This window comes from Xyrauchen texanus, chromosome 36, assembly GCF_025860055.1.
Source record: "Xyrauchen texanus isolate HMW12.3.18 chromosome 36, RBS_HiC_50CHRs, whole genome shotgun sequence".
NCBI lineage: Eukaryota > Metazoa > Chordata > Actinopteri > Cypriniformes > Catostomidae > Xyrauchen > Xyrauchen texanus.
In genome coordinates, this window is record NC_068311.1 from 2666219 (window position 1) to 2681218 (window position 15000).

Consider the following 15000-nt stretch of genomic DNA (forward strand, 5'->3'; position numbering starts at 1 on the left):
GGTTGGCATGTTAAGCCTGTATGTGTTGTGTGTGTCTGTTGTTAAAGTTTAATGTTATTCTTGCATTATAAATGATTAACATTCGGGACGGGTAACACACTTTCACTTCACAGCACACAAATGTTAATGGAGTACTGAGTGTGTGTGTTTAAGTATGCTTAAGATGTGATATATAATAATACTTTGTACTATTGTGATTTGTGTCATTTGAGTCACTCTTAAACAGATATGTAGCAGTGTGTGTGTGTGTGTTTGTATGTGTGTGCGTGTGTGTGTGTGTGCAGTAGATACAGTGACCCCAAATGTATTTGGACAAATTTGATTACCCCAAAAATAGATTTTGACTCATCCCTCCTTCTCTTTAAAAAAGTAAAAGTCGAGGTTACAGTGAGGCACTTACTATGGAAGGAATGGGGCCAATTTTTGCAGGGTTTAAAGGCAGATATGTGAAGCTCATGTACAGTCAGGGTTGGACTGGTAATCTGGCATACTGGGCATTTTCCCGGGGCCGACGCACTTTGGGGCCGATCAGGGGCGGACTGGCAATCGGGAGAATCGAGTGGTCCATTGGGTTGTCCGTGAAACGTGCCGAATGGGCCGTGATAAGTTCAAATGAGCCGCCGTGTTATGTAGAACGGACCACAAATTGGCGCCGCGATAGGCAGAAAAGGACTCGGTTAAGAGCTAACGATTAATCATTGCAATAATAGTCGAATAATCGTTCTAATAATCGTTAGATTAGTCGATTATAAAAATAATCGTTAGTTGCAGCCCTACTATTGTAGAGACAGGTCTAAACAATTAATAATGTCCAACAAAAAAGGAAGCAACATCGGCATCACTACTCGCGTTTTTCTCTGTCATCAAATCGTTCCACTTTGTGTATGCCGTAACGATTGTTTACGCTAGTTTTCTGTCTTCTTGCTTCAGACCCTTTTTCGATTCTTCGGCAGTGCAGCTACCGAATCTCCCGTTGTCTCCGCTGCTAAAGCATGATAAATAAGTTCCATTGGTTTCTTTTGGCTCTTCGCATCACCGAACACTGCGCTAAGCGTAGACATGCGCATCTACACAGGCGGCACACGATGAGCGCGACGACTCGTTTAGTGAAACACGGCAGGTACCACAGACACATGTCATTTCAACATGGGGACAGACATTGAAGGGTGAACTTTTACGAGTACAGTCTTCATCTCATGCGAGTGATCACGCTTCGCAAAAACACAATTCGTTCGTTAAAGTGTAAAACGTTTTAAATTAGCCTGAATGCACCTTTAAGTAAATGTTCTTGTGCTGAGTTTTCTGACACTTTGATGTTTTGCTAATTAATGCAATGACTTTCAGACGTTTGTAATGTGACTTCAATACATTTTGAGAGAGATTAAAAAAAAGCTCTTACTCGCCAGTTCTCCGATACGCCGTAGCTTGTTCCTCGGCCACTCCTCCACCCTCTAACGGACGACAGCCGCGCCTCTCCGGGCGGATCGGAGGCAGACCTCCAGCCCCTGGCGGACGGAACGCCCCGCCGCGTTCATGGGAACAGAAGGGGTCTCCCCCACCACTGGCAGCGGTTCTCCCGCTCCAGGCGGTCGGCAGCGAGCCCCTCCCCGCTCGCGGCCGGCGGTCTCAGACCCCGGCGCGTTTCAGCGGCTGGTAGGGGACTCCTGCGCCCCTGACAGCGGCCCTGACCGCTCCAGGCGGTCGGTTAGGAGCCCCTTCTCCCCTCGCGGTCGGCGGCCGTCGTCCGCATCCAGGCGCCCGGGCTCCTCGTCCCCCGGCAGATGGCCGCGGCTGCTCCGCTGGGGTGGACGGTAGTGGCGAGAACTCTACTACGGCGTATCCTTCCTCCTTCCCAGATTTCGGCACCAGTGTAAAGCAGTCAATGGAAAGGAGGCGGCGAGAACCGGCTTGACAATATAAATAATAGTTTTAATGATAAACTTCACAGACACACACACACACATGACGGACATGTCCGTAAACTATCTCTCTCTCACGCACAATCCTCCGCAGTCGGCCTTTATCCCTCTCGGAGGCTTGATTAGCCTGATAAGGGACCGGGTGTGTATGATCACGACCCGCCCCGCCCTGTCACAACAGTATATAGATATGATTCTTTTAATAGAAAAGTGATACACATATGAACACATACGGAAGGTTTGATGGCGAATGTCAGTGTTTGTGTGTGTTTGTGTAATGAGAGAGTTAGGTGGGTGATGTTTGCCATTGATTTTGGCTCTAATATCAGACAGCGAGACAACAAGGCTAAACACTGTCTCAATGTGTCTGTGGTACCTGTAGCTTAAGGAGAGAATCAATGCAAATATCTTGTTTTACAGTCTAAATCAAGAACGTTCTCAAAGCAGCAAGCTCCAAAATGATTGTTTGGCTTCTATGAACTTTCCTGGTATCAGGTTGATAAAATGAGCTCTTCTTAGGAGGAACTAGCCGCTGGATTTGACCAAGTGTATGTACAAGGTTCATAAGATTAAATCTGAACACAAAGGGAGAAATTGTGCTCAGTGATGTCATACAATGGCAGTTTATGGTGACCACCTCTTCAAGCCTCAAAAGAACACAAAAGTATAATTCAGAAGTCTAATTAATTATTCATGAGACTCATGATTGTTGCCAAAGCATGCGATAAGGTTTGGTTGATCTGTTGCGCGTTCACGAGTCCGCACGAGAGCTTTAGAGCTCCTTGCACGAGAGCAACAATTATCGAGGTCGGGCGTTCAAGCAAAAACATTTCTTTTGCTTCAACAGGACCACCAGTGATAGAAAACACAACACAGCTGCACACTAACCAGAGAACAGAACGTCCTAAACGTCTACAAGATTGTAGTCGAAGACTTTTATTGAACGGGGTCCTCAATGAAACCGTGAGATGGAGTAGACGGGAATGTCTGTCCGTCAGGACACGGTGTGACTGTGGCTGCCTGTAGCTCCTCTATGTTTCTATTTGATTTACGAATACTCCGTTCAAAATAATAAGGCTGGGCATAGAAATGCATCAATTCTTCAACAACAAACTCTTCGGACATGTTCTCTGTTTTCTGTGCAGTTGTGTTGTGTTCTGTTGTCACTATCACTGTGGAGGACCTGCTTTTAGATAAACATAATGAGTTTTCGCTTGAATGCACCAATGTCACGAGGGGCTATTTAAAGAGCACTTATTATGTTTTTTCAAATATTACCTTTCATGTAGTGCGTTATATCGCTGTTTGTGAATGTAAAAAGTTAAATGGAGTAATTGACTCCCATAAAGATAGAATCGATTCTGAACACCTGAAACGAGTTGTTAGTAATTCCAGACACTTCCTGTACTAGCCTACGTCATTTGGTAACACAAAACCCACCTCTGGTCTTCATTGGCTGCTCACGAACAGTTTTGACCCACTCGCAAACACTACACTAAGCTGATAGACCAATCACAACAGACTGGGACATCTGACCAATCAGAGCAGAGTATGCTCTCTGAAAGGAGGAGTTTAGAATGACACTGGGTAAAAAAAGGTAACGCTGCAATTTAAATTATGAGCAAATGAAAGTGTTTTTTGAACTTGGATGCATGTAACTCTATTGTATGAAACATTTAAAGCAAAATTAGGCACATAATAGGTGCTCTTTAAAGGACGGTGTCCCTGGAGTAACTTGAGGTCAAGTGAACAGACTGTCCCCTGCTGATCAACTACAACAACAGATACATTAGCAGCATTGCATGAGTTATTAAGTTATTACACACAAACACATACACACACACACACACACAGACACACACACACACACACACACACACAGACGCACACAAACACACACACTTACACACAGACACACACACACAAACACAGATACATACACACACACACACACACTTACACACACACTCACACACACACATTCACACACAAACACACACACACTCACACACACACACACACACACATACACACAGACACACACACACAGACACAGACACAGGCACACACTCACACACACACACAGACACACACACATACACACTCACACACAAACACAGACACACACACACTCACTCACACAGAGACACACAGACACACACACACACAGAGACGCACACACACACATACACACACAGACACACACACACAGACACAGGCACACACACAAACACACACTCTCACTCACACACAAACACAGACACACACAGACACACACTCACTCACTCACACACAGACACACACACACACACAGAGACACACAGATACATACACACACACAGACACACACTCACACACACACACACACACACACACACATACACACTCACACTCACACACACTCACACACACACACACACTCACACACAGAGACTCACACACACCCACACACACACACACACACACACTCACACTCACACTCACACACAGAGACTCACACACACCCACACACACACTCACACACACACACACACACTCACACACAGAGACTCACACACACCCACCCACACACACACACACACACTCACACACAGAGACACACACAAACAGATTTTTACAGATTATTTTCCATGACGACACACATTCTTCCAAAAACACACCTTTACAGATACATTCTAACCTTGACCTCTTATCAATTCAAGCTCTCTTCGTGTGTGTAAAAGAATGCTCATGCACAGCACTTTCTGTCTGTAAACAGCATTATAAATAGCTCTCTCTCTCTCTCTCTCTCTCTCTCAGTAACACTAACTTACAGTCTTAAAATAGACACTATCGGCTCTAATACGTATGCGCGAACTGAAGATCCCATTTCTAGCGCTGGTGTCACTTACAGACGAGCTTAAATGCTTTTGCTGGATCATGGTTAGAGAAGTGCATTTGTCTGTGTATGTGGCAGTTATAATCACAATTATAGAGAATTATGACATTTGTGATAATAGACACATACAAACTTTCTATAGACATTTCCAGTTTGATGAACATTGTTTCAGCGATGGTTTTAAACATCTCCGTTTTGACTTATTATTTGGCTGGTTTTACGCCTACGCTAGTTCATTTTAAATGGTCCTTCAGTGTAACAAAATATTCTGTGCAATCTCTCAATTATTATGAGGTCATAGAAGCTCATGCATAAAACCTAGAAAAGCATTAGCAAAATACAGTTCATAGTAGTTTTAGATTTCAAACCATATACTGTGCTACAGTGGCAAGAAAAACTATGTGAACCCTTTGGAGTTTTGCTTTAATTGGTCATAAAATGTGATCTCATCTTCATCAAAGTCACAAGTATTGAGCTAACAACACACAAACCATATAATCTTTAATGTCTTTAATGAACACATCCCATTAAACATTCACAGTGTTGTGTAAAAAGTAAGTGAACCCTTGGATTTAATAACAGGTCGATCTTTGATTGGCAGCAACTAGCTCAACTAGTTCATCTAAGTCATCTTGGCTTGACGGCCACCTCTAGAGAGAGTACCTATAGTACTAAATCATCTTGGCTGGACGGCCACTTTTAGAGAGAGTACCTATAGTACTAAATCATCTTGACTAGACGGCCACTTCTAGAGAGAGTACCTATAGTACTAAATCATCTTGACTAGACGGCCACTTCTAGAGAGAGTACCTATAGCACTAAATCATCTTGGCTGGACGACCACTTCTAGAGAGAGTACCTATAGTACTAAATCATCTTGGCTGGACGGCCACTTCTAGAGAGAGTACCTATAGTACTAAATCATCTTGGCTGGACGGCCACTTCTAGAGAGAGTACCTATAGTACTAAGTCATCTTGGCTGGACGGCCACTTCTAGAGAGAGTACCTATAGTACTAAATCATCTTGGCTGGACGGCCACTTCTAGAGAGAGTACCTATAGTACTAAATCATCTTGGCTGGACGGCCACTTCTAGAGAGAGTACCTATAGTACTAAATCATCTTGACTAGACGGCCACTTCTAGAGAGAGTACCTATAGTACTAAATCATCTTGGCTGGACGGCCACTTCTAGAGAGAGTACCTATAGTACTAAATCATCTTGGCTGGACGGCCACTTCTAGAGAGAGTACCTATAGTACTAAATCATCTCTATTGATAGACAGTTTGTATAGCTGTGGACAGATGAATATCTAAACTCTTCCAGATAACTTTGTAACAATTTCCAGCTTTATGCAAATCAACAGTTCTTCTGAGATCTCTTATTTTACGAGGCATGGCCCACATCAGTAGACATGTCTTGCTGAATAGCAAACTCAAAATGTTTGAGTGCTTTTTATAAGTCAAAGTAGCTCTAACCCACACCTCCAATCTCGTTTCATTAATCGCCTGACTCTAATTAGCTTTTGTTGGCGTCATTAGCCTAGGGGTTCACATACTTTTTCCAACCTACACTGTGAATGTTTGAATGATGCATTCAATATGTACAAAACAATAATTTGTGTGTAATTAGTTCAAACAGATTGTGTTTGTTCATTATTGTAACTTAGATGAAGATCAAACAAGATTTTAAGACACATTTATACATAAATGCAGGTAATTCCAAAGGGAATTCTCACCACTGTATATGCATAAAGCAGTGTGCTAGTATTCTATTCCCAACATAGCGACACACACAAACAGTAACAAACACGCATGAACTCTGCACACCACACACACGTCTCTATTACACACACAAGGTCCCCCTCTAACACACATTTGCACAGGCAAATTTCAGTTACACAGGCAGTCACTCATTCGATGATTTGCATGCAGACTGAGAAACAGAGCAGAAAGATGTTTCTGTGAGTTAGGCATTGAGATATCAAACACACCGAGTTTTAAACAGTGGTTCACACACACTTAAACGGACAGATCTCGTGTGTGTATGTGTGTGAGAGGTAATGACACGTTATTGTAGTCTGTTTCGTCGACTGCTGTCTCACGGCAGTAAAGGAGAGGATGAGGATGAAGCTGAAGGACCGATGAAGACCGTCAGCACCGAACCTGGTCAGTCTCTATAAAGTCATTATAAAGTGACAGCGGCGGTAATATGTTTGTTGTCGTTCTGTGGCTGTACAGTAGTGTTAAAAACAACATGAAATATACAGGGACAGTGTTAATTCTATGCATTTGTGAGCAAGATGAGAAAATAGTGTTTTAATAGTGTTGTAAGTCAAATAAGATGCTTTACTCAAGGAGCAAGTACTACTTAGCATTAAGCATGCTAGTGTATGCTATTGCTATTTAAAAGTTAGCTAACTAACATACTGTAACCTTATAACTTATATGAGTAAATGTTATGTAAAACTGAAGATATCAACTTTTTAAGGCATTTAAAATTGGAACTTTATTCCCTTTATGTTGCAATTACGTTTACAAATGATGTTTTCTGACAAAGAATTATGAGCTAAACCAAGAGGAAAAAAACATGTTGATGTAACATAATTGATTCATGTGGAAGCAATGTACATGATTAAATCGTGTAAATTCAAGGCTTTTTTGGTGTGTGTGTTAACTTGCTTGTAAAAGTGTTATTGTGTGTGATTCAACAGTGTATGTTATTCTAAAAAACATGTTTGCTTTCGTAATCGTAATTTGTGAGCAAAATAGAATCGCGCTCAATTGTCGGTTAGAATAATTTGTTCGCTCAATGTAATTGTTGCGCTCTCTCACTTTTTGTTTGCTTGCACTAATGTTATAAATGCAGCACTGGCTTTCTCACACTAGCCCCGGGTCATCGGGCAGTTCTTATTGTCGAGCCCTGGATGTGTTGTCAATCACATGATGTAAGCTGATAGGTCCTTTGACTTATAATCTGTCCATATGCATATGCACTACCCCATAACACATATGCACTACCCCATAACACATATGCACTACCCCATAACACATATGCACTACCCCATAACACATATGCACTACCCCATAACACATATGCACTACCCCATAACACATATGCACTACCCCATAACACATATGCACTACCCCATAACACATATGCACTACCCCATAACACATATGCACTACCCCATAACACATATGCACTACCCCATAACAAATATGCACTACTCCATAACACACATGCACTACCCCATAACACATATACACTACTCCATAACACATATACACTACTCCATAACACATATGCACTACTCCATAACACACATGCACTACTCCATAACACATATGCACTACTCCATAACACATATACACTACTCCATAACACATATGCACTACTCCATAACAAATATACACTACTCCATAACAAATATGCACTACTCCATAACACACATGCACTACTCCATAACACATATGCACTACTCCATAACACATATACACTACTCCATAACACATATGCACTACTCCATAACACATATGCACTACCCCATACTACTCCATAACACATATACACTACTCCATAACACATATGCACTACCCCATAACACATATACACTACTCCATAACACATATGCACTACTCCATACTACTCCATAACACATATGCACTACCCCATACTACTCCATAACACATATACACTACTCCATAACACATATGCACTACCCCATAACACATATACACTACTCCATAACACATATGCACTACCCCATACTACTCCATAACACATATGCACTACCCCATACTACTCCATAACACATATACACTACTCCATAACACATATGCACTACCCCATAACACATATACACTACTCCATAACACATATGCACTACTCCATAACACATATACACTACCCCATAACACATATGCACTACTCCATAACACATATGCACTACTCCATAACACATATACACTACTCCATAACACATATGCACTACCCCATAACACATATACACTACCTCATAACACATATGCACTACCCCATAACACATATGCACTACTCCATAACACATATACACTACTCCATAACACATATGCACTACTCCATAACACATATACACTACTCCATAACACATATGCACTACTCCATAACACATATGCACTACCCCATAACACATATGCACTACTCCATAACACATATACACTACTCCATAACACATATACACTACTCCATAACACATATGCACTACCCCATAACACATATACACTACTCCATAACACATATGCACTACTCCATAACACATATGCACTACCCCATAACACATATGCACTACCCCATAACACATGTGCACTACCCCATAACACATATGCACTACCCCATAACACATATGCACTACTCCATAACACATATACACTACTCCATAACACATATGCACTACTCCATAACACATATACACTACTCCATAACACATATGCACTACTCCATAACACATATACACTACTCCATAACACATATGCACTACTCCATAACACATATGCACTACCCCATAACACATATGCACTACTCCATAACACATATACACTACTCCATAACACATATACACTACTCCATAACACATATGCACTACCCCATAACACATACAGTGAGGAAAATAAGTATTTGAACACCCTGCTATTTTGCAAGTTCTCCCACTTAGAAATCATGGAGGGGTCTGAAATTGTCATCGTAGGTGCATGTCCACTGTGAGAGACATAATCTAAAAAAAAAAATCCAGAAATCACAATGTATGATTTTTTAACTATTTATTTGTATGATACAGCTGCAAATAAGTATTTGAACACCTGAGAAAATCAATGTTAATATTTGGTACAGTAGCCTTTGTTTGCAATTACAGAGGTCAAACGTTTCCTGTAGTTTTTCACCAGGTTTGCACACACTGCAGGAGGGATTTTGGCCCACTCCTCCACACAGATCTTCTCTAGATCAGTCAGGTTTCTGGGCTGTCGCTGAGAAACACAGAGTTTGAGCTCCCTCCAAAGATTCTCTATTGGGTTTAGGTCTGGAGACTGGCTAGGCCACGTACAGAACCATGATATGCTTCTTACAGAGCCACTCCTTGGTTATCCTGGCTGTGTGCTTCGGGTCATTGTCATGTTGGAAGACCCAGCCTCGACCCATCTTCAATGCTCTAACTGAGGGAAGGAGGTTGTTCCCCAAAATCTCGCAATACATGGCCCCGGTCATCCTCTCCTTAATACAGTGCAGTCAGCCCTGTCCCATGTGCAGAAAAACACCCCCAAAGCATGATGCTACCACCCCCATGCTTCACAGTAGGGATGGTGTTCTTGGGATGGTACTCATCATTCTTCTTCCTCCAAACACGGTTAGTGGAATTATGACCAAAAAGTTCTATTTTGGTCTCATCTGACCACATGACTTTCTCCCATGACTCCTCTGGATCATCCAAATGGTCATTGGCAAACTTAAGACGGGCCTTGACATGTGCTGGTTTAAGCAGGGGAACCTTCAGTGCCATGCATGATTTCAAACCATGACGTCTTAGTGTATTACCAACAGTAACCTTGGAAACGGTGGTCCCAGCTCTTTTCAGGTCATTGACCAGCTCCTTCCGTGTAGTTCCGGGCTGATTTCTCACCTTTCTTAGGATCATTGAGACCCCACGAGGTGAGATCTTGCATGGAGCCCCAGTCCGAGGGAGATTGACAGTCATGTTTAGCTTCTTCCATTTTCTAATGATTGCTCCAACAGTGGACCTTTTTTCACCAAGCTGCTTGGCAATTTCCCCGTAGCCCTTTCCAGCCTTGTGGAGGTGTACAATTTTGTCTCTAGTGTCTTTGGACAGCTCTTTGGTCTTGGCCATGTTAGTAGTTGGATTCTTACTGATTGTATGGGGTGGACAGGTGTCTTTATGCAGCTAACGACCTCAAACAGGTGCATCTAATTTAGGATAATAAATGGAGTGGAGGTGGACATTTTAAAGGCAGAATAACAGGTCTTTGAGGGTCAGAATTCTAGCTGATAGACAGGTGTTCAAATACTTATTTGCAGCTGTATCATACAAATAAATAGTTAAAAAATCATATATTGTGATTTCTGGATTTTTTTTTTTAGATTATGTCTCTCACAGTGGACATGAACCTACGATGACAATTTCAGACCCCTCCATGATTTCTAAGTGGGAGAACTTGCAAAATAGCAGGGTGTTCAAATACTTATTTTCCTCACTGTATGCACTACCTCATAACACATATGCACTACCCCATAACACATATGCACTACTCCATAACACATATACACTACTCCATAACACATATGCACTACCCCATAACACATATACACTACTCCATAACACATATGCACTACTCCATAACACACATGCACTACCCCATAACACATATGCACTACCCCATAACACATATGCACTACTCCATAACACATATACACTACTCCATAACACATATGCACTACTCCATAACACATATGCACTACCCCATAACACATATGCACTACCCCATAACACATATGCACTACTCCATAACACATATGCACTACCTCATAACACATATGCACTACCTCATAACACATATGCACTACCCCATAACACATATGCACTACTCCATAACACATATACACTACTCCATAACACATATGCACTACTCCATAACACATATGCACTACCCCATAACACATATGCACTACCCCATAACACATATGCACTACTCCATAACACATATGCACTACCCCATAACACATATACACTACTCCATAACACATATGCACTACCCCATAACACATATACACTACTCCATAACACATATGCACTACTCCATAACACACATGCACTACCCCATAACACATATGCACTACCCCATAACACATATGCACTACTCCATAACACATATGCACTACTCCATAACACATATACACTACTCCATAACACATATGCACTACTCCATAACACATATGCACTACCCCATAACACATATGCACTACCCCATAACACATATGCACTACTCCATAACACATATGCACTACCCCATAACACATATACACTACTCCATAACACATATGCACTACCCCATAACACATATGCACTACTCCATAACACATATGCATTACTCCATAACACATATGGACTACTCCATAACACATATGCACTACCCCATAACACATATACACTACTCCATAACACATATGCACTACCCCATAACACATATACACTACTCCATAACACATATGCACTACTCCATAACACATATGCACTACCCCATAACACATATGCACTACTCCATAACACATATGCACTACTCCATAACACATATGCACTACCCCATAACACATATGCACTACTCCATAACACATATGCACTACTCCTATGCACTACTCCATAACACATATGCACTACTCCATAACACATATGCACTACTCCATAACACATATGCACTACTCCATAACACATATGCACTACCCCATACTACTCCATAACACATATGCACTACCCCATACTACTCCATAACACATATGCACTACCCCATACTACCCCATAACACATATGCACTACTCCATAACACATATGCACTACTCCATAACACATATGCACTACCCCATAACACATATGCACTACCCCATAACACATATGCATTACTCCATAACACATATGCACTACCCCATAACACATATGCATTACTCCATAACACATATGCACTACTCCATAACACATATGCACTACTCCATAACACATATGCACTACTCCATAACACATATGCACTACTCCAAAACACATATGCATTACTCCATAACACATATGCACTACCCCATAACACATATGCATTACTCCATAACACATATGCACTACCCCATAACACATATGCATTACTCCATAACACATATGCACTACTCCATAACACATATGCACTACTCCATAACACATATGCACTACCCCATAACACATATGCATTACTCCATAACACATATACACTACCCCATAACACATATGCACTACCCCATAACACATATGCACTACTCCATAACACATATGCACTACTCCATAACACATATGCACTACCCCATAACACACATGCACTACCCCATAACACATATGCACTACCCCATAACACATATGCACTACTCCATAACACATATGCACTACTCCATAACACACATGCACTACCCCATAACACACATGCACTACCCCATAACACACATGCACTACCCCATAACACATATGCACTACCCCATAACACATATGCACTACCCCATAACACATATGCACTACCCCATAACACATATGCACTACTCCATAACACATATGCACTACTCCATAACACATATGCACTACTCCATAACACGTATGCACTACCCCATAACACATATGCACTACCCCATAACACATATGCACTACCCCATAACACATATGCACTACTCCATAACACATATGCACTACTCCATAACACACATGCACTACCCCATAACACATATGCACTACTCCATAACACATATGCACTACTCCATAACACATATGCACTACCCCATAACACACATGCACTACCCCATAACACATATGCACTACCCCATAACACATATGCACTACCCCATAACACATATGCACTACTTCATAACACATATGCACTACCCCATAACACATATGCACTACTCCATAACACATATGCACTACTCCATAACACATATGCACTACTCCATAACACATATGCACTACTCCAAAACACATATGCACTACTCCATAACACATATGCACTACTCCAAAACACATATGCACTACCCCATAACACATATGCACTACTCCAAAACACATATGCACTACTCCAAAACACATATACACTACCCCATAACACATATGCACTACTCCAAAACACATATGCACTACTCCAAAACACATATGCACTACTCCAAAACACATATGCACTACCCCATAACACATATGCACTACTCCAAAACACATATGCACTACTCCAAAACACATATGCACTACTCCATAACACATATGCACTACTCCATAACACATATGCACTACCCCATAACACATATGCACTACTCCAAAAGTGTTATGCACTACCCCATAACACATATGCACTACTCCATAACACATATACACTACTCCATAACACATATGCACTACTCCATAACACATATACACTACTCCATAACACATATGCACTACTCCATAACACATATGCACTACTCCATAACACATATACACTACTCCATAACACATATGCACTACTCCATAACACATATACACTACTCCATAACACATATGCACTACTCCATAACACATATGCACTACTCCAAAACACATATGCACTACTCCATAACACATATGCACTACTCCAAAACACATATGCACTACTCCATAACACATATGCACTACTCCAAAACACATATGCACTACTCCAAAACACATATGCACTACTCCATAACACATATGCACTACTCCATAACACATATGCACTACTCCAAAACACATATGCACTACTCCATAACACATATGCACTACTCCATAACACATATGCACTACTCCAAAACACATATGCACTACTCCAAAACACATATGCACTACTCCATAACACATATGCACTACTCCATAACACATATGCACTACTCCATAACACATATACACTACTCCATAACACATATACACTACTCCATAACACATATGCACTACTCCATAACACATATACACTACTCCATAACACATATGCACTACTCCATAACACATATGCACTACTCCATAACACATACTCTTACACTTTAGTTTAGAACAGCACGAACACAAGCGGAGTGATTCCCACACATTGAAGCGTCCGAGTGCTGATGGTGGAGACCATCAGTGCTCATGGAACGTCTCTCATCCAATCATATTCGAGGACCGGAACTAACTGTTGTGTGCAACCTTCGGCCCTGATTAACCTGTAAATCCAATATATGGGTCGACCTTTAATTTTGAGTCAGGCCACTAGCCGTTGAAGTCTGTTGACACAGAGGTTTAGTTCATTAGCATTACGCCATTCGGCCAAGCTAGCATACGCTAGGTGCACATGGCTCTTCGGAGCAGCAGCAGTACACAAGACTTGGTGGTAGATCAGCATTGTTAGGGGTTTGTGCAGCTTTTTTGTTTTTTGGGGGATTGTACATACAATACAGAATGTTTAGCCTAATTGTGCAGAAG

The 15000-nt window shown here is 41.4% G+C and overlaps 1 protein-coding gene across 2 annotated transcripts in view; it reads left to right on the plus strand.

Annotated features, from left to right (window-relative positions):
* fgf12b (fibroblast growth factor 12b) overlaps window positions 1-15000 on the plus strand; it is a 59569-nt gene that overhangs the window by 2572 nt on the left and 41997 nt on the right. The window contains exon 1 of one of the 2 annotated variants that reach the window (XM_052106683.1): window positions 6675-6964. The exons of the other annotated variant lie outside the window; for it this stretch is intronic. Coding sequence (XP_051962643.1) covers window positions 6859-6964 — 106 coding nt within the window. The 5' untranslated portion in view covers window positions 6675-6858. Of the gene's footprint in view, window positions 1-6674; window positions 6965-15000 lie in introns of those variants that run through there. 2 annotated transcript variants of the gene reach the window in all.